General features: G+C 40.4%; 1 protein-coding gene across 3 annotated transcripts in view; it reads left to right on the forward strand.

The window, feature by feature from the left end:
• ASB5 (ankyrin repeat and SOCS box containing 5) overlaps window positions 1-21,818 on the forward strand; it is a 58,797-nt gene that overhangs the window by 32,217 nt on the left and 4,762 nt on the right. For all 3 annotated transcript variants that reach the window (XM_015813934.1, XM_015813935.1, XM_015813936.1), the window contains 4 exons: window positions 4,661-4,740; window positions 7,288-7,395; window positions 7,789-7,939; window positions 8,033-8,167. In XM_015813934.1, the coding sequence (XP_015669420.1) occupies window positions 4,661-4,740; window positions 7,288-7,395; window positions 7,789-7,939; window positions 8,033-8,167 (474 nt within the window). The remainder of the gene's footprint in view (window positions 1-4,660; window positions 4,741-7,287; window positions 7,396-7,788; window positions 7,940-8,032; window positions 8,168-21,818) is intronic.

Here is a 21,818-nt window from a genome sequence, read left to right on the forward strand (position 1 = left end):
ATCTCTCATTTTCACTCATTTCAAGCTAGCAGTTGTGGTTCTACGTAGCTTGACTACCCTGTGATATATAGATTAAAATGTAATTATTAAAAGTCTCTGTATATTCAAACCTTGCCCAGCCCTCACATCCACAAAATTATTAACTTTATTCTGGGGGAGAGAAATGAAAGTTTATATAAATTCATTTCACATTTTAAGAAGTCTGCAGTATTGCAAAGTTGTGATTGAGAGGTTATGTTGGGGGAGGGGGGCGATGACAACTTCCTCATTGGCTCAAGGGGGCGATTCATTCAAAAAGGTTAAGAACCACTGATTTAGATCACATAGTTGATTATAAAATGAAATACTGTATATATTTTAAATTATGCAATGTTGCAGATAGCATTTCGGTTATACAGGGCTGAGCAATGAAAGCTGAAATATTAAACTTAGGTCTTTGGATATTTGTTTTCTGCAGTGTCTTTACAGGTGAAAGTTCATTTTATACTGAGTGCAAGAAGCTCTTTCCAAATATGGTTGACGTGTTATTAACAAGAATCAGCTAAAGAGACAGTTTTTCTTATTTAAAATGAGCAGGATTTATAGTCAAAATTGGCTGGAAATGCCATGGGGAGATGGAGATTTAGGTACTGTATACAATGTTTAAAACTTTCCTTATTTTTTCTGTTTATGGTAGCATTTTAACTTTGATCTCTGCAATATTTACCGAACTGCAGCTCTTGTTCCTCGTAAATTAGATACCATATGACTTGCAATGCAGAATCTAAATATAGCCACTGGTACTTTGCATTTCAATCAGTGAAAAAAGAATCATAAGAAAATGTTAGACTAACAATATTAGATTTGTATTTTCCCTCCAACTAATCCTTTTAATACTTTTCTCCTTAAATTTAAAGAACTAGACTGAATTGGAACTTGATTCTCTCTCCATTACAATTCAGTGCATGCCATGCTGTGAAAGCTTGATAAAATCAAGTACTGTACTGAAAGACTTTTGTATATTAAATCACACCTCTGTTACTTCTAGGGCAGAGCCCCCCAACCTTTTGGGCACTAGGGACCGGTTCCGTGGAGAGAGGTTTTTCCGCGGACCAGAGGAGGCGTGATTTTGTGTGCTGCCAGCATCTCCCGGGTGGGGCTTTGCTTGTTTGTACAGTCCAGTTGCTGGCATGCTGTGGCCCGGTACTGGTCCACGGACTGGGGGATGGGGATCCCTGTTCTAGGGTACTTATAATTCTGCCACCAATCATTAAACTACAAGAATTCATTACATAACTGGCAAAAATCTCAGTGTCTTGTTGGACTTTGGGTTAGAAGTTTAGAAATCATGATTGTTTCGGCATTTTCTGTCAGAGTACAGCTTTATGGTCTTGTCCTTCCAATAGCCTGTAGAAATTAAATGGAGAAAGGAGGAGGGAATGCAGGATGAAACATTCCTCCAAGAAGTAACTTACAGTATTCTCATATGAATTATATGAACATTTTACAATCCCTTTTTCTTTGCAAATGTAACCATAACAGGCTACTTGCAAGGCAGATTAAAATCCAATATAAAATATGGGAGATAATCTTTAGCTCTAATTAATAGAAAAAGGAGGCCCACAGGGAATAAATACTTTTGAAGTGAGATAACTAGTCTATATTTGCTCTTAGTATAGCTATAATAGAGACACTAGACACTGAGGCTTAGTTCAGTGCAGAGTTTTGGATTCTATCCTGACATTGTGAGAAAATGAATTTCATGGCTTTGCAATAACGACATATGCCATGATTTTCTAAGAAGCACAGCATGTACATTTAAAGGGAGGAATGGGAGGAAACAGGAAAGTTAGCAAGGATATGAATCAATATGTTTTGCAAGGGAAAATGAAAACTAACAGAAAGATTTTGACTGCAGTATTCTACTTTTAATAAAATTAATAGTCCCAGTACAAGCTCAGAATGCCTCAGGGATACTAATCAGGCACTTTATACGCTCGATATGCTTTCCCCAATGCTGCAGCTTTTAAAGCTCATTTGGCAGTAAAACAAATTAGCACAAAAGTGTAATGAATTCTCTGCAGAGGATGGATGAAGGAAGTTGTAAATAGCAATCATACATCTTGGGATCTGTTGCTCACACAATAATCTTTTGCAAAATATGTGGCTTATATTTCATTTTTTGGTATAAATAGCTTATTGTACCTTTTACCATAACATGTGGTAGAATTTTGTGCAGTGTTAAAAACAAATATTATGTACACATCTACATTTAATTTAAATCAGAAGAGTTTTATTTACTGCAGGGAATGAGCATTGGAAAGTGCATATGTATTTCTGGATTTTCCTTCAGCTATTTAGCAATATGTTTTGAACCCATGCACTGAATTGCTTAGTTTGCGCAATAGGGCAAGAGCTGAAAGACACACCAGTATTTTGATATGGTAAAAGAAATAGGGGCCATTTCCCTCTGGCTATAGCACTATATTAAGTGAATTCCATTAACTGACTTGCAGCTAATAGAACTTGCAGCTCAGTTCTAATATTTCATTCATATTTAGGTTTACAACCTTAAAAGCATTTCCATGTGTGGATAAATAAAAAAAAAAGAATGCCATTATCATTTTTTTCCATTCAGAGAATGATTCACCAGATGTATACTGAGGGATGAGATTTAGTTTTAGTAAGAACTAGATAACCCAAGGCCCATTGGGTCACTGTTTCAAAGATACCTCCTTCTTTAACAAAGAAACAGAATGATTGGGCAAAATCAGTGGGAGCAGGAGCAACTTCCAATTTCCTACAGGCTTCCTCATTGAGTTTCCTTGTGGGGATCTGGCAGGGAATATCAGAAATCCTTCCTTCCTTCCCCTTCCTTTCCTTTCCTTTCCTTTCCTTTCCTTTCCTTTCCTTTCCTTTCTATTTTTAGCAGGCAAATAAATAAGTGCCTACTGCTAGATGGGGGAAGGATTGAGAGATTGCAAAACTGGCCAGGAAATGAAATAATGAAAATAAAAACGATGTGACCTCAGCAGCAGGCCAGCCAGCACAGCAGCAGTTAGTAGCACAGAAGCAGCCACAATGTTCTCAAATTTTATTCCCTAGGGAGTCACAGGTCCCAGATTTTACATATATTCTGTGAATTAGCCCTTTGGAGGTACCTTGGTTCAAACATTGTTGCCCTGTGATGTACTGTTTCACCCACGTAAAGGTCATGACAATGAGAGCTTTCATAATACAGGTAGTCCTTGAGTTATGACAATTCACTTAGTGACAGTTCAAAGTTATGACACCCTTCCCAATACATACGTTACATATATTGCAACACCACAGCAGTTATTTGCCCTTACGATTGATCACAGAGACACTGAAACATACCCCCTGCCTATTCACCCCCCCATCCTGTCCCACCGGGTTTCCACAGGCACTGGGCCAGCTTTGCTAGCCCACCCAGTTCCATGTGCTCCTCCCCAATCCAGTACTGGTCCCTCACTTACTTTTCAAAGATCTCCAGAGTTCCAGAACACGCTGGGCCACATGACAAAAAAGCGGCCACCTTTTTCTTAAATGCTGGCCACCCAGCGGAGCGCTGAACCCATTTGGGCCTCATCAATTGCACCACCATGGAGATGGATGGAAAAATGGAGAGCTTGATGCACCAGCTATCCTACACTTGCCGGGTGTGCCCTGGGGAAGATCAGGTGGGCAGAGAAGTGCCTACAGGCTGCTGCGATCACCTGGAGTGAGAGGACCCTTCCAGTGATACAGGCAGCTGTGGGGTACCTGCCCGCCACACCAGGAGTGCACCCAGGGCTCTGGCACCCAAGGCACCACAGGAGGCAAGTAAGCACAGACGGCACAGACTCCCAGGCATGGTGTCCCCAGTGACAGTGCCACTGCTCTGGCTCACTCTCCTGCTACAGCTGCTCATCCACCTCACAGTCCTGTTTCCTCCAGTCAAAACCAGCATGAAAAATGCCCCACATTGATTGACTGCTGCTGCCACCTTCGCACCACAATCCCCGAAGCAGCTCATTCAAACCAACTGCCCAGCAGTGTGCAGAGGGTGCCTGTGCACCGCCCAGGCTGGGACCAGACAAGACTTTCAAAGATGCAATAGATCTTGTGTTCTTACAGACGATTCCATTCTCTGAGCAAAAATGTGTAAGAGCATGAGATTTAAGGAAAATAGCTTTGCCAGAATCTGAAAAAAACATTGCCTTTTCTACCATGTGGCCCAGCCTGTTCTGGAGTTCTGGAGCTCTTTGAAACGTAAGTAAACAATCGATGATAAGGTGTTGGTGTGGAAAAGCCCCAAGCAGTTGTGGGGACCCCAAGGGGTGAGAAAAGGAGCATGAGATATCTCAGTAGATGGGCAAGATCTTGGGTGACTGGAGGCAAGTGGTCTTGTTTCTACATTAGGGCCCTCCATGGTCTTTCCTACCTCTGAGATATCCCATGCACACTTAACGTATTTGATTAACGAATGAATTGGGGAGAACAGGGAGGAGGGCTTGTTCATTTAATGTGATTCACATAACTTTATAATTGTAATGGGCAGGAGGACTAGAGGACTACCTGTATATTGATAGTTATGTACGGTATGTTGTTTGTATCAGTTCTTTTACATTAATGACAATTATTTATGTAATTTAAACTATGCCATGGTATTGTTCCATAGGCTCTTGGGCAGATCGCTCACCCCTGCATGAAGCAGCAAGCCAAGGGCGTCTTCTTTCTCTCAAAACATTAATTACACAGGTAAAATGTGAAAATGTAACTAAAATCAATGTTCATTTCTGCCAAATGTAAAAGCATTTTTACTGCTTTGTTAAACATGAAAATGATATTACTTCATTGTTCATTAATTACAAGTTTTGGTTTCTGTGGTTTCTTTACTTGTTTATACAGGTCAAAGAATCTTACCATAGCATACAGTATATGACAGTGATGATGACAAACAGATCAGAATTAGATACATTCCTTCCAAGCGCCAACTTTAATGAAGTAATAAATATCCAGGCATAGTGTTTTAGGATTCTGAACACTACCAGTTTTACAATAGAAAAACTAACCAAATAATTGCTATCCAGGCATAGGTGATAAAATCATCTAATTCACATTGTTCTTAAAGGTTTCCTGCTAAGTGTGCACATGAGCTTTATTTTGTGATAGAGATTTGTATGTACCTCTCTTCTGCAATCAGTATTTTAGCTACATTTGCAGGACACAGCCAACCAATGTGATTTTTAAAACTAAATAACAACCACACGAACAAAAAGCACAAGGCTGTAGTTAAACAAAGCAAACCAAAATCAGGATATGATTACAGAATGAGATTACCTTAAGCACAATGTGAATTTGGTCTTAAATTGGATAGTTCTTTAATATGATTCTGTAGGCTATACAACCCAGAACTGCTCATTATTCCAATTTATCCAAGAATTACTTCCTATTTGAATAAAATTGATGAGGAAGGATATGTTAGTTAGCCCCCTGCCTTCTACTATTGAAACTTTAATACCCAGTCACTGCCCTTCATATACTAAATATTTGCTGTAGATATTCTGTGCAATTTATGGCTAGTTTAAATTGTGGAGCAGGTTTTTTACTGTATTTTTATTTTCCTTATTAAAGTTACATCCCATATTTCTGCAAACCTTTAAGGTGACTTAAAACAATTTCAACATGCAGATCCCCATGCCACAAGTCAATTCAAAACTATTCTAAGTACAGACTGGCATCTTTTCATGTTTAAAATAGCTAAAAGCCTGAAAACCTCTAAGTTCCCATGGCAGTAAAACTTTAGAATTTTCTATATTTCAGAGGATCTCCAAATTTGCAGTGCTGGGACTCCCCTGATGTCATAAACGTATGTAATTATGAGTAACATGAGTAATGATGCCACTAACTACATTGTCATCAACAACACTGGCAGAATTACCATTTCTCCAATAGTTTTGGGATTTTTACATTGCAATTCTAGAGGTTCTATAGGCCAAGCCCTCCAGCCAGCTGAAAGATGATGGGATCTGAGGTCCTTCCCATATCTGAACTAGCTGGATGTGGGGAAAGCGGTGCTGAAGCCTTGGTCCTGAACAAGCCAATTGGCTTTCAGTGCTTCATCACCTGGCAATGCTTTAATTAGAGATACTCAAAGAGGTGAGCTTGTTAATGCCTTCTCTTCCTGGTTCTAAGAATGGGGCCCCACTTGGGATGAGCTGCTTCTCCCTGTCAGTCATGTACTATATATGACACAAACTCCTTGCCTCCTATCTTTTCGGGGAGTCAGATCTCTTAGATATTGTATTCCTTGCTCAACTATCTATCAATCTTCCTGGTCACCCAAAAACTTATAACTCCCTTCAAATTTGCTGGGTTTTTTTTTCTTTAGGAGTCACAACCAAGAGTTTGAGAATCCTTGCTAAATCTTTCTTTGTTGCTGTGACTTAGATTTTGACAATGCAGAACCGTAGCCTTCGACTATTTGCATTCATATACTGTATGGCATGATTTATTGAGCAAGCCAGAAATGACAGTATGGTTGGGTTCACATATAGTCCTAAGGTGGTTTGGTTTTAGCTTAGCACAATCTGTGGACTCAGATTTATAAGCCAAACTTTATGATTTGGCATTATATATGAAGTAGAATCTGTTTCTATAACTTCTAGAAACTAGAAGTGATTCTTGGTGTGGGCCCGGGAGCATTTCTAGAGGACCATAGTTTTTATATGATACAGTTTAGTTAATAAACAGTGCAAATGGTAAAGTTGCTTGTGTCCAGCTGTCACTGACAATGAGGGAAAGCCACATTTAAATGAGGTTCAGAAAAAAGTATGAGAATCCTGAACTGAATCACTGATTTCTCCTATAATCTGTTGTTAAATAAACCATGTTGTAGCACAACTCAGACTGTCTTATTGACAGACAAAGCAATTGCACTGTGTGATTGATTCTATTTCCACATACTGAAAGACAGAATTGCTTTGAACTTCTATCAGATTTCTTCTGAAATCTGGCATGGGACAAAAAACAAAAAGTAAGTCAGATAACTGTAAAAATAGTAATTGTAATTAGTTGGTAAACAACAAGCATAGTTTTATACCATGGTTTACAGTATTTAATCAAACCCCCAAATGTCCTGAACTATACAATTTTTTTGTAATTACATTCCTTTTGAATAATTGTTAAATGTGTATATTACACAAATATTGAATAAAGACTTCTTGTTATGTAATTTATCTTTCATTAAGAAACTGAAAAGTTAGGAGATTCATTGTGATTATTAATTTCTTGTCTTGTGCTTAGGGATACAATGTAGATGCTTTAACCATTGATCAAGTGACACCATTGCACGAGGCATGCCTTGGAGATCATGTAGGATGTGCTCGGATACTTCTCGAAGCAGGAGCAAATGTAAGTGATCACATCATCTGTGGTTAAAAGGTAGAAAGTTTTTCTTAGAAGCATTAGGTAATATGTATTATTACCTATTTTACTGGAAGTCTAGCTTATTACTTTTTTTTTTTTTTTTTACTAAACTGACATTTCCTTACAGTATGTAATTAAGTATATGTAATCTTTACTTAACTGCATTCTGAATGGTTTGAGCATGGGAAAAGGGGTACATAAGTGTTTGGTACATCCTGAGATGAGAACATTATGCAATGTGTGTCAAAATGTCACACTGCAAACCCTAGCCTTTTCGTATCTCCAAACCACATTGGATACAAGATAGAGCAATAAATACAAAGTATGATTTGTAAACATGTATTTTATCCCCACCAATAAATCTAACCAATATTTTAGGTGAATGCCACAACTATTGATGGGATAACACCCTTATTTAATGCCTGCTCAAGAGGGAGTGCATCTTGTATACAACTTTTGTTGGAATATGGTGCAAAAATTCAACAGGAAACGTGTCTTCCTTCACCAACTCATGAAGCAGCCAGCAGAGGTAAGTATTAAAATAAGTAGGTTACAAAATATATCAGCCATTTAGCAAATTAAGATTTTGTTTTAGGGATTAATTACATTATGCTTTCTTTAGGTCACAGTGATTGTCTAGAATTGCTGATTTCTTGGGGCATAGAAGTTGATCTACATGTTCCTCACCTAGGAACGCCTCTATATGTGGCCTGCTTTTCACAGCAGAAACAATGTGTTCACAAACTTCTGCATTCAGGTAATATACATTGTTTTATGTATTTTTATTTTGTTTCTTCTTGAACTCAACCAGGCTTTCACTATACCTATTATAGTGTTCGTTTATTTGCTACAAATAAAGCCAACCTGTTTTTCTAATTAGGCCACTTTAATAGGTCTGCATTGATTTCAGATCAACAATAAAGAACATTATTTTAAGTGTAGTTTATTCCTGAAAAATATATTACTTACTTCTCATTATGATCAACATCATCAGGAGAAGATGATGTTGATTCTGGAAGTCATTAATTTACAAACATACAGGAAAGTATTATTTTAATGTGTTTCAAATGATACTTGTCATAATTAATCTCTATTATATCAACTATACTGTATATTTCAAATTATGCCACTTTTCAATTCACTTATATATGAAATTCAACAATCCTTAGATCACTATCCATATTAGATCTAAAAAAATAAAGTTAGTGAGGTCCCTTGTTTTAAAGACCCATACTTTTATAACTTAATTCTTATTAATGGTGTCATTTTTTAAAAGATTTGCATATTCATAATTAATAAATAAACTTGCATTATTGTATTTGATCATTCTGGGTAAGATTGTTATATCTCTAAAAAATCAGCTCAGGCTATACATTGACTGACTGATTATATTTTATTTCTATAACAAAAAAGCAAGATCTTTCTTAAATTCAGTTCTTGGAGATTGCAGGGACATGCCCAATAACTTTCTTAGCAATAATTTCTAGGTGATTTATCAATACGTGATTTATCAATACATTTTTTCAGGATGCTTTCTTGACTTCCCAATTTAGTATGTACTCCTGGGAATTCATGCTGATCTCCCATCTAATATCAGGTCTGATCCTGTTTAGTTTTTTCCAAGTGCAATCAAGTTATATAAATGCTGCCACCTGCTGTGATAAATAAAATATCAAGACAAAAACCAAAACAAATATAAGAGTTAAAAATAATCCAGGAGCAAAAACTTTCATAGCTAAAGAACCCTTTGAATTGCAAGGAGTCTGGCAGCAGCAGCAATATCTAAGTCAATTTATGTGCAACAATCTAAGTTCAAGATGATCAGTTAATAAATTAGGAATTGAACATATATTCTTAATGTGGGTTTATCACCAAGAAATGTTCCTATTGAGGGCCTTAAAAATTCATGGTTCCCTGTTCCCCATCCAGAAGCAACTATGGCTAAGCAATCTTGATTAATTAGGGTAAAATTCTACAAAGCTTCATTCCCATTAGGAATTTCTCCTGTAAATGGCTATTTACAGGAGAAACTTCATAATGTGTTTCCCCTTCTACCACTATTGGGGCTGGGGCAGCCTCTCCTATTGGTCTCATCGTGAATCTGCTATATCAGTGATGGCGAACCTTTTAGAGACCGAGTGCCCAAAAACTGCCCCGGCCCCCTCCGCCCCCCCCGCCTGCCCGCAGGGCCACTCATCGCTTCCAGGGCCCGTCACAGATCACTCAGCAGTGCCCTGGCAGCCACACCCTCTGCCTGCACCCCGCATCATCAACTGTGTGTGATGGGGCATGAGACTTATCTACGCTGCCTGGCTGCCATGTCCTTGGCTGCATGGGCCACGCTCAGGGGTGACTCTTCTCCAGGAGGGTTGCTGGTGAGGAGGGGGTCACAGGGAGAGGCAAGGCTGGGGCAATAGCATGTGTGCCCACAGAGAGGGCTCCAAATGCTGCCTCTAGCACCCGTGCCATAGGTTTGCCACCACTGCCCTATATGGTTTCAGTAAGCTGCAATGGAATACCCAATAATCTTGGTAGTCTTAGCTCAACTGTCACTGGGTTAATGACTTTTACGATGCGGAAAGGACCTATATACTTCGGCCCTAACTTGCAAGTTTGTCTCAGCTTAAGCTACTTGGTAGACAGATACACTTTATCTCCTACATGGTACATTTCCTGGGGAGCTTGTTTTTTGTCTGCTTGCTTTTTCTGACTTTTGGCCACTTTAGTTAAAGCCCTCTTTGTATCGCTCCAAACCTGTTGGAACGAACCCACCCTGTCGCTTAGGGTACTCGAGGAGGGAAGCTCCTGTGGGCACTCTGGTATTGGCACGATACCTCCACCTCCGTGACTAACCTAAATGAAGTGAAACTAGTGCTGCTGTGTACTGCATTGTTATATGCTACCTCTGCAAATGGCAAAAGCTCTGCCCAGTTTGTTTGCTGGTAGTTGACATAGCAATGCAAGTACTGCTCCACTATTGCATTAGCTCTTTCTGCCAATCCATTCGTACTTGGATGGAAAGCAGAACTGAGCTCCCGGGAGGACCCAATCATTCTTACAAACTCCCTCCAAAATTTAGCAGTGAACTGGACCACACAAACTGAAATGATGTGTTTAGGCACTCCACTAGCTGGTAGATGCAAAAACATCTTCACTAGCTTCTGGGCTGAGGGGAGTCCAGCCCATGCAATGAAGTGGGCTTGCTTGGAAAATAGGTCTATCACAGTCTGAATCACGGTACTTCCCCCCACTCTTCGGTAGCTCCACTATAAAGTCCATGGCTATCTCCTCCCAGGGTCTGGTAAGATCAGCCAGCTGCTGCAACAGTCCCGGACTCTTCCCTGGTAGTCTCTTGCTGGCCGCACAGACTGCACAGCTTCCCACATGTCTTCATCTTTGGCCACCAGAATTGATAATTGGCGTGATGTACCATCTTCAGGAACCCAAAGTGTCCCCCTTCCATGCCAGCCCATCCCTCATAGTCAACTCTCTCTGATGAGCCATAAACCACACGTTAGTCTGCGGCTCTTGTTTCAATTGTTGGGCAAATGTGTCCATGGGAGGTGAGCTCCTCTTCTTCTCTTGCTGCCTGGTTGTAGCCTGTGCCGCTTATTGCCTACTGGGAACAATGGAGCTCACCACCTCCTCCCAAGTACTCTTGTACTAGGGCATGTGGGACAGGGCATCAGCAAGAAAATTCTTTCCCCCCAGAATGTACTTTAATTCAAAGTCAAATATTTTGAAGTACTAAACTCATCAGACTTGTTTGGGAGAAAGCTTGCAAGTGGTCTTCAGTGCTTCTAAATTTTTATGGTCCAGGTGCACTAAAATCCCTTTGTATAAGTGCTCATGTAGCACCTCATTTATGAGTTGCATGAACACAGCAGGGGCCCCCTATAGTTCAAAAGGCATCACTTTAAATTGGTAGCTTCTGAGGGGGCAGTTGAAGGCAGTCTTCCACTTGTTGCCTTCCTTGATTCTTACTCAATAGTATGTCCCCCTCAGGTCTAATTTTGTGAATATCTTCCCTTTGGCCAAATATCCCAACATGTCTTTTTTATTAATAAATATTTTATTAATTTTTTAGTTTTACAATCAAATACTTAATAGACAACATGTTGTCTGGGTCCATTAGTAATTCAGTGGTATATATTAACTTATTCAATCTAGATCCAATATTACATCATCAAATGTTTCCTCTCTTCTTCCGGTAGTACCTGTTTTCCCACACTAGGCAAATACAATTCTTATTGTTATTAATAAATATATAATTGAATATCAACATCTTTGTTAAATTTTTCTCATAACATCAATAATATCAGTTTTAGATTACTTTTCTAACCAAAACATATCTTAATTGCATTTGTACTTAATATCCATATGTTCAATCAGTATCTTGTTTTTGCTTTTTTAAATTTTATTTTCCCACCAGTGTTCAAAATGTCTCTATTGTTTATAATTTCAAAGTAAGTTATATTTGGGTAACCAAAAGCTTCCCTTATTCAAACTTCTTAGCCTTTTCCTGTTTCCCTTCTTGCACCAAAATCTATTATTCTCCTTACAAATCTTATCTTTCTAGTTATGATAGTACTTCTATTTCTAGCAATTATCTATTCTCCACCATATTCAAACATCTAAATAATATAATATCCCATCTAATGGATCAAAACCTCTGTTTTCTTCATTCTTACTCTAGGTTTCTTCCTTTGCCAACTAACTTTCCAAGTCAATGCATCTGAATTATCAAGTAATTTTTCCTGTTTTTGTATATATTATTTGGAATAAGAATGACCATTTGGTTAAAGTATTTTTGGAAGAACAAACCCATTGATATATATTAAACAGCCTCCCTCCTTCTCCAATTCTTCACAGTTCTCTTAACAGCTCTATCTTCCATTCAATCAGTTCTTCTTCCTTTTCCTCGAATTTGTCCTGAATTCTTGATTGGTAAGATTTCTTTTCCATTTCCGATATTATTGCTCCATCTTCTAATTCTTCAGTTGTCTGAATCTGTCAGTTGGTTCCTTCCATTAGGTCCTCAATCTTTGGATCTGCTTCCTCTAGTTTTCCTTCTATTTTCTGGGTTGCTAGTTCCTTCTTTGTAGTCATGTTCTGGGTTTGTAAATTTGGATTAGAAAATTGTTCTTTTATCTCCTTTGGGTTATTTCTAGTCTCATCATGAGCTAAAGCAATAGTCTCTTGTATTGATTTCAACATGGAGAGAATTTCTTTCTGATCTTCATCCATATTTTCTTGATAGTATGGCAAACTGAAGTCTTTGGGAACACGTGTTAGAGATGGTTTTTTTTACCATTTAAAGCTGAGTATGGGACATCCATTTCATTTTTTTTTTTATAAGAAATTTTATTTATTTTTTCCATCATAAAAAACAATCATAAGTAAACACAATAACCAATCAAAAACCCCCCCACCCCCCCGGACTTCCCAAACCTAATCCCAGGATAATATTCATATAAAAGTAAACAAATACTAATATCTCTAACTCCACAAAGTATCTTAATCTACAAGAAAGGATAGAAAGAGTAAACAAGCTTAAAAAAATCTAGAAACCTAAATTATATTCTACCACTTTGTGTTTCTTTTGAATATAAACAATCCATCTTCTCCATAGTGATAAAAATTGTTCATTCGAATGGTTCTTCAAGTAAGCCGAAATCTTTGCCATTTCAGCAAGATACGAAACTTTCAATCTCCAGTCTCCCATCGTAGGCAGAATTGGGCTCTTCCAATTTTGGGCTATTAACAGTCGGGCAGCAGATAAACAATAAAGCATCAAATTTGTTTCTTTTGCATCTAAATCTTGCACAATACCTAAAAGAAACAATTGTGGAAGGAAAATAATCCTTTTTTTAAAAATCTGTTGTAGGTTCCACCATAGTTGTACCCAAAAGGCCTTAATAACCTTACAAGTCCACCACATATGAAAAAAGGTTGCATCTGGATGACCACACCTCCAACACTTGGATTCATAATTCGAATAGATACGAGACATAGTTGAAGGATCCAAGTGCCATCTATAAAACATCTTATAAAAATTTTCACGTAAATTTTGAGCTGGTGTAAACTTCACATTTCTCACCCAGATCAACTCCCAAGTGTCCATAGGTATTGTTTCTCCTATATTTTGAGCCCATTTAATCATACAATCTTTAACTAGTTCAGTTTCTGAGTCCAATTCTAATAAAACGTTATATATCCTCTTAATATGACCTTTGGCACCATCTCTTATTTGCTTCAAAAAAGTCCCATCTTCCAAAACAAAAGTAGCCTTTTTATCAATTCCCCATCTATCTTGAATTTGTCCATACAAAAACCAAGAAAAGTTTGGATTATTTTGCTTCAAGACTTCTATTGATTTTAGGCACCAGTTCCCACCACCACTCTGGTATAGCAAATCTTTATATGTGAGTCCCTCCATCACCACTCCTCTAGTTATAGCTTGAAAAATATGCGACGGAATCACCCAGAGTGGTAACCTAACATTAAACTTAAAGAAGTACTTTTGCCAAACTCTTAACAATGCAGACCTTATTATATGATTTCTGAAGGTTTTATCAGTTTTTTTCTGCATAAAAAGATAAGCATGCCACCCAAAGTACAAGTCCCAACCTTCGACATTCAAAATCCCTTTGTTAGACAAGTTAATCCAGTCAGTCATCCACGTTAATGCACAAGAGTCATAATAAAGTGTCAAATNTGTCAAGTACCCCATTCCAGTCCCCCATGACAATCAAAGAATTATAATCCAAAGCCACAATTTTCTGATGTAGTTGTCTATAAAATAATTTTTGAGATGACAGTTGATTGGGAGCATAAACCCCCACTATTAAACACTTTCTTCCATTTAGGTTTATTTCCACAAATAAAAATCTTCCTTCTTTGTCAGCTTCTTTTAATATAGGTGTGAGATGTTTTTTTATATATAATGCAACCCCAGCTTTTTTCTTTAAGGTAGGTGCAGCAAACAAATCTCCAAGCTTGGCATTTAACAATAATTTTTGATCTTTAGCCACAATATGAGTCTCTTGTAAGCACGTAATATCATTGTTAAAATGTCTTAAGTAATGAAAAATCTTACGTCTTTTGTGGGGTGTGTTGAGTCCCCCCACATTCCAAGATGAAATCTTAAGCATTGGCAGATTTCAATCCTATAGCAATACTTGAAGCATAAGACTTAACAAAAACCTTAGGTCGAGCGCCACCTACTGGCTCCAAGGTGGCAGGGGGTGGGCTCTCAGCTGTTTGGCGAGCTGTCAGTTGTTCCTTCTCCTTGCGTCTGTGAGCTGCGCGAGTCACTCTTTGCTCCTTTCCATCATCTTTTGAACGCCCATTTACATCCTTAGCGCCGGAAGTAGAAGGGAGGTCCACAATTGGATACTCAGCTATATCAGCCTTTTGAGGTGTAGGTGGACACTCTGCTTGCAGCACAGACGCCATAAATTCTTTCGCCTTTTTAATCGAATTAATTCTGTAGCGCCTGCCAGCCACCGTTACAATTATACCCACTGGTACATCCCATCTAAAAATTATTTGCCTGTTCTTAAGCTCCTGCACTAGAAAAGCATAATCTCGTCGCGCTTTAAACATTTTCGCTGGGATTTCTTTTAAAAGAATAATATCTTGATTTAAAATCTTGAATCTTTGTTGAAAAAAAAGCTGCATTATTTCATTCCGTCTTGATTTTCTTGTAAAATAAACGACCACATCTCTTGGCAATTGTCTCTGGCGAGCAACCCACGAATTTACCCTGAAGACACGTTCTATCTCCCCATGAATTTCTTGCCCACAAGCCAGGGCATCCATAAATGCTTCTGGAATTATTTCTCTTAAATTTTCTTTTGGATCCTCAGCCAACCCGCGGATTCGGATCGCATACTCCATATCACGAAATTGAGCGATCAAGACATCACCTTTAACATTTTCCAAACTCTCCTCCACCAAGTCCAGTCTTTGTTCGCTCGCTTCAGCCCTCTGTTCATTTTCCTCCACCCTTTCTGCCACTCCATCCACATATTCAGCCAAACCTTGAAAAGCAGTTGTAATATTCAAACGAAAGCCCTCATGTTTCTGTACTAGTTCTTGTTGTTGATGTATTAGTTGGTCAATCTTGTTTTCAATTTTAGCATCCATTTTTTGAAACATCTCTGTCATTTGAATCATAAAGTCCTGTAGTTCTTTACCAGAGGGCGGCGGGGGTGAAGAAGATGGCGGGGGTGGCGGGTGGGAAACCGGCTTAGAAATTGGTTGGAGCGGCTGAGAAGTCGGAGATGTAATTGGTTTTGCAGTTGTAGGCACCAATCTTCTCGAAGNTGTTAGCAATATTAAAATTTCAGTCTATATGAGAGTCTTTTAAACAGTTAATCCAGGACAAGTAGTGAAAGTATTAAAGTAGCAAAAGTTCCAAACCGGAAATCAAAGTCACTTTCACTTCTTCTTGTTAGAAAGTATCATTCATCGCCATTTTAAGTTCACTTTCACACAATCCAACCCAAATATAGGGAAGATCAAAGTAGCTCAAGTTAGAGTAGAGTCCAAAGTAAGAAACAAACTTCCAGGGTCGGTTTGTCTGCGTACAGTCACTCACAGTTAAGTTTAAGTTGCAGCGGTGGCGGCGGCTTCTAGCTTCGCCGAGGCGAAGGCGTCCTGGATCGCGGAGAATCCTCGGGGCTCTGGAGGAGTTCTAACCTACATCGTCCAGATCGGACGACTCGGGAACTCAACTCCTACCCCGGGCAGCTCACCGATCCCCTTATGCCCGGGGGAAAGGTATCAAGCCGTTTGACAGCTAGTGCTCGCTGTCAAAACGGCTTTTACGCGAAACAGGCGGGAGGCAGCTACAGCTGCGTCCGACGAGGTCGCCCGCTCACCGGAAGTCCGGACATCCATTTCATTTTTGTAGATGGTCTTTATAATAAAAATTGTTCATCAATCAAGAATTTGTAATCCAAAATATTCCATCATCTCAAGCAATGAAGTGTATTTCTCCTACAGGGAAATAGTTCCACAATATAGCTCTGAAAGTCAAGTAATATATTCGTAGTTCAGGCAAGCCAGTTTCAAAATAGTTCATCATCTCTGCCACATTGATAAGCAGCCCAAAAGTTTTTGTATTTTTCCCTTTTCCCAGTGCAATCTTCAAAAGTGAAAGCTTCCAAGGTCAGCAAGTGTCTTATCTAAATCTGGGCTTCAAGCCATGTTTCCTTTAAGCATAACAAATTGTAGTGCCGTAATTAGCCACTAGATGTCATTAGCGCCATTTTCCAGCTTTTTAAATCCCAACTTATAATGTAAGTTTTTCAAATCTCTTTAAAAAAAGTCTCAAAAGCACTTTTAGTCCTCAAATTTCAAAGTCATAAATGTATATTAATTCCAAATTAATCTTGTAATTTTCTCTGTTTCCCCCAAGTAATTAATTCTCCGCTTGTCTTTTCCTGAGGGAATGGGGTAGAAATTCCCCTTCCTTCTCTCATTGGGGAGGGTGCTTTGGGCAGTATTTTCCAGGAAGAGGTCTTAAAGTCTTAAAGAGAGAATAGAGTGTCACCCAGTTTCATCCACGTTGCTGTAAGGTTGCTTGTTAGTGCTTATTGTCTTCCATTGTCAGCCGCTTCTGACTGCCTACACAAATGTAAGCAGTCTTCCCCCCTGGGAAGCAAGGGTTCCCTCCTTGCTTGTTGCCTCTACAGGGCGACTTTTGACCCTTTCCAGGGTCCCTAGCGGGGCAAAATCGAAGGCGAACCCCATCTTCCTGCGTCTGTCTGCCATGATGTCAAAACTGGAAGCCCTAACATATCTTTCATCAGAGGGATAGGATACATGTTTTCCACACACACCCTATTGATCCCATGGGAATCCACACATAGTCTCAGCAACCCATCTTTTTTTCTTTTAAAAAGTGCCACCACTCAAGATTTTGCTGCCTGGATAAACCCCCTTGCTAAGTTCTTATCGATGTAGTCCCTCAGCACCTTCATCTCTTTCAGAGTCATGGAATACATTTTTGGTTTGGGGAGTTTTGCCCCAGGTAGGATCTTGATAGCACAGTCTTTGGGACAGTGAAGGGGCAGGACATCACATTCTCTCTCGCTGAATGCCTCCATGAGGTCACGGTACTCCCTCGGGATGGATTGCTGCTGCTCCTCCTTCTCAGATGCTCCCTTGCTGCGCTCAGAGGTTCTCCTTACCTCCCTTCCTTTCTTAGGCTGGTTTTTTTCTCTTGCTCAGAGGACTTGGGGCTTGCTTCCTCATAATCATCCATCTAAAGGCTTTCTCTCAATAGATCTCGGGGCCCCACTTGGCTAATCAAGTCAGGCCCAGGATCACATCCTCTGCCATCTTTGGGGCGACCATAAAGCAGATAGTCTCTTGTTGGTTGCCAAACTGTAGTTGCACTGGCTTCATCAGGTGGGAAGCGGCTTTGCCTCCTATCAGCATGCCATCAACATGCTTGAATTTCACAGGGTTCTTAAGCTTCCTCATATGTAATCCTAGCATCTGCACTGTGGCTTGACTAATGAGGCAACAGGTGCTGCCTGAGTCTATAAGAGCCTTAACCACCCCCCTCACCCCTGAACGGGATGCCATAATGTCCACCCTAACTTCAAAGTGATTGACAGGTCCACTCACCATCAGGTCATCCTCCCTCTCTCTCTCTCGCTGTCGTAGAGAATCATCGGTGGCTCCTCTCTGGCCAGAGCTCCCTCCCCTTTGCTTTCGGGGGGAAGACCTCAATGACCTGGGCTACCGCTCGTGACTTCTCCTTCTTCTTCTTTGGCAGCTTTTTTGGCTTCAAGTGAGTTGCTGTGATGGGAACCATCCAAGGGGTTGGTGCTGGGCACATCACTGCTCTGTGGCCCTCCTGGCCACAGAAAAAACACATGACGGGGGACTAACCAGACAGACCTGCAGGGGCCGGGGACGCCATTGCTGGTGGTTTTCTTCCCAACGTATGCTTCTCTTGGCTTTACTCCCATGGCCCTTGTACACTACCAGGTCTAGCTCTACAGTGGTGACTAGCTGATACCAGTCACTGACCCGGTTTGGAATCCCTCAGATCAGGCACAGGTGAAATAGATCACAGCTCAGCCCTTCTTGGAAGTACTGGGTCAAGAGCTGTTCTATCCAGTGCCTCAGCTTTCCCGCAACCTTCCTGAAGTCTCTGATGTACTCAGCCATGGGCCTATTCCCCTATCTGACATTACAGACTTCTACCTCCGCTCGTTGGATCTGTGTGGGGTCTCCAAAATGGGCTCTGAGACTGCAGAGAAGCACGTCTGGATCTGCCAGCTCAGGGGCACCTTTGTTGTAGAGGTCTGTCACCCATTCCACTGCCTCTCCTTCTAGGTTGGCCACTACATCATCAGGATAGCCCTCTCCATGCCACTCAAAGTGGGCCCAGACCTGGTTGAGGAAGAATGTCAGCTTCTCAGGGTTTCTGTCAAAAGTTGCTCTCAGTTGTGGGGACGGTGGTGGTTTTGGCACTGGCCAGAGTCCCGGCATCCAAACCCTGTCATATGGGTACATCCACGGATGGGCTCCATACCCAGGAGCCAGTGGTGGCTGCCAGTCTACTCCACCAAGGTGGGGGGCAGGGGCCTGTGGTGGACTACAAGCCCCCAACTTTGGACTGGGGCTGGGCTGTGGAGACATCCTCGGGTGCAGGCTAATTGCCCCTCCAGCCATCGCAGCTGCTGCTCCTGCTGAGTGCTGGAGTGAAGGAATCGGTGTTGGTGCTGGACCAAACTTCCGTGAGGTCTGTAATCCATTCATGGGGCTGTCTCCCCTACTTAGATTTCTAAGCTGCTCCATCAACTGGCTGTTACACACCAGCAAGTAGTGCTCTCTTGGTGCCAGCCATTCCGAGGCTCCTCGCTTCCACCACTCTAACTCTCTGCCTGGCTCAGGACGAGGGTAGTACAGTGGGAATTCAGCTTCGTTGGCTTTTTGCAACCCTTCTTGCCACTTCTCCAATTTGGGCCAATTGAACGCTGCCATTCCACCCGTCCACCCCAGGACCGGGGTTGGCTCCTTCCATTCAGCCCGCTCCTTGGGGTGCATTGAGGCTGGTGGGGTTGCAAAGCTGCTTTTGGTCCTGGTTGGGGTTCTGCTGATCGACCCCAGCCCAGCTCCAACCAGCTGCTCCGTTTCAGGCATCTTCTCCTGAGTCTTCACTATTCCTCTGGAGGGTACCAGAAAGGATGTAGGAGCTCAGGGCCCCTCAATAGGAATTGAAGTTGAAGAGAGCTAGCTTAGTGTCAAGTTCCAGCTGAGAAGCCCAACGAAGCATAACACCAGAGACATTGCAATCTCTAATGTAAACTTTATTAAGCATTAGCATACCGGTATGATAGAAGGAAAGCTAGCTCTGAGAATATGGTGGGAAACAGATAATTAAAAAAGTAAAACTTTCCCTCCCCTCCCTGACAGTTCAGGTCACATTGTCCAATTAATCTTCCAGAAAGAAGAAACTTCGGTTTGCCAAAACATCAAAATCTACTAGACCACCTGAAGTTGAATACCATGGATCCAATAAAAAACATATTTTAAAAAACCTAGTAGCTAACAGTGAGAGGCAATTTGGTGTAGGGGTTAAAGACAATGTGTTAGAAACTGGGAGAATATTAGTTCTAATCTTACCTAGAGCTGTGGTGGCGTACTGGTTAGAATACAGTACTGCAAGCTACTTCTGCTGACTGCTGGCTGCTAGCAGTTCAGCAGTTTGAGTCTCACCAGCTCAAGGTTGACACAGCCTTCCATCCTTCCAAGGTCAGTAAAATGAGGATCCAGATTATTGGGGGCAATATGCTGACACTGTAAACTGCTTAGAGAGAGCTGTAAAGACTATGAAGCAGTATATAAGTCTAAGTGCTATTGCTATTGCTATTTTGGGCCAATTATCCCCTCAGTCCTAGAAGGAAAGCAATGGTAAGCCATTTCTTAAAACATTGTCAAAAGAATTGCACTATAACTGCCAAGAGTCAAGGCTAACTCAAAGGCACATATGTGTATTTGTATGCTTGTATGCATGTATAACAATAGAAATTAAATTGATTTCTTATATTAACATTTTGAGAGAGTAAATTTATATAGTCAAAATTCTGATGGCCTACAGAATAATTAAAATTTCCTTAATATAACAATAACAGTGTAAAACAATAAAATGTGCCTAGTAAGGATGTAAACTATTGTAAACAATCTCACAGTAAAATTAAACAAGCAATGGTCTCATAATCATATACAAAATAGCATGTCACTATCAAATTCTACTATATCATGTTGCTACTATAACTGTGAACACTGTTTCCTACCTATATTTCCTAAGCATCTTTTGTAATTCATCTGGATTCATAAAGCTTTTGTACCATCATAGCCAATCAATTCACTATTATTGACAATCTTATTTGGACAACATGCTCTAAGTACAGCAAAGGGCTGAGTCAAATGCCCTTCATATTCAGCTCAAACAGGTCCATGGTTATCTGGGACTATGACTGAGAGATCATGAGAATCCAAGTTGCTCCAGCCCTGGCCCCCAGGACAAGGAGGACAACATCTCTCTCTATACCAAAATGTGAAAGGACTCCTTTTTACCACACAGACACATCAGAATCTCAGGGGCAGATGCCCTGATCACAGGAAAGACAGGCCATATCTCCAAAAGCGTGACATTGCTATCTTACCCAACCAGGTTCTGAAAATACACACCAGTTACTTTCTTTATTCACCAAATCATGAATGAACAAGATCTACAGTCAGACCTTTTATTTACTATCAGCAGCACAAAGTTAAGGTTATCAGCGTTCTAAGCATCAAGAGTGCAGGTCCATCATCATCATCATCATCATCATCATCATCATCATCATCATCATCATCGAGGTGGAGGAGACCTTGGAGGTCTTCTAGTCCAACCCCCTGCTCAGGCAGGAAACCCTATACCATTTCAGGCAAATGGTTGTCCAGTCTCTTCTTTAAAACTTCCAGTGTTGGAGCATTCACAACTTCTGGAGGCAGGTTGTTCCACTGATTAATTGTTCTGCCAGGAAATTTTTCCTTAGTTCTAGGTTGCTTCTCTCCTTGATTAGTTTCCATCCATTGCTTCTTGTCTTGCCTTCAGGTGCTTTGGGGAATAGCTTGACTCCCTCTTCTTTGTGGCAACCCCTGAGATATTGGAACACTACTATCATGTCACCTCTAGTCCTTCTTTTCATTAAACTAGACATACCCAATTCCAGCAACCGTTCCTTATATGTTTTAGCCTCCAGTCTCCTAATCATCTTTGCTGTTCTTCTATGTACTCTTTCTAGAGTCTCAACATCTTTATTATTATTATTTTAATAATATTTTATTAATTTTCCAATTTTACATCTAAGTATTTAAAAAGCAGTGTGGTG

Source organism: Protobothrops mucrosquamatus, unplaced genomic scaffold (assembly GCF_001527695.2).
Source record: "Protobothrops mucrosquamatus isolate PMUCROS unplaced genomic scaffold, P.Mucros_1.0 scaffold204, whole genome shotgun sequence".
NCBI lineage: Eukaryota > Metazoa > Chordata > Lepidosauria > Squamata > Viperidae > Protobothrops > Protobothrops mucrosquamatus.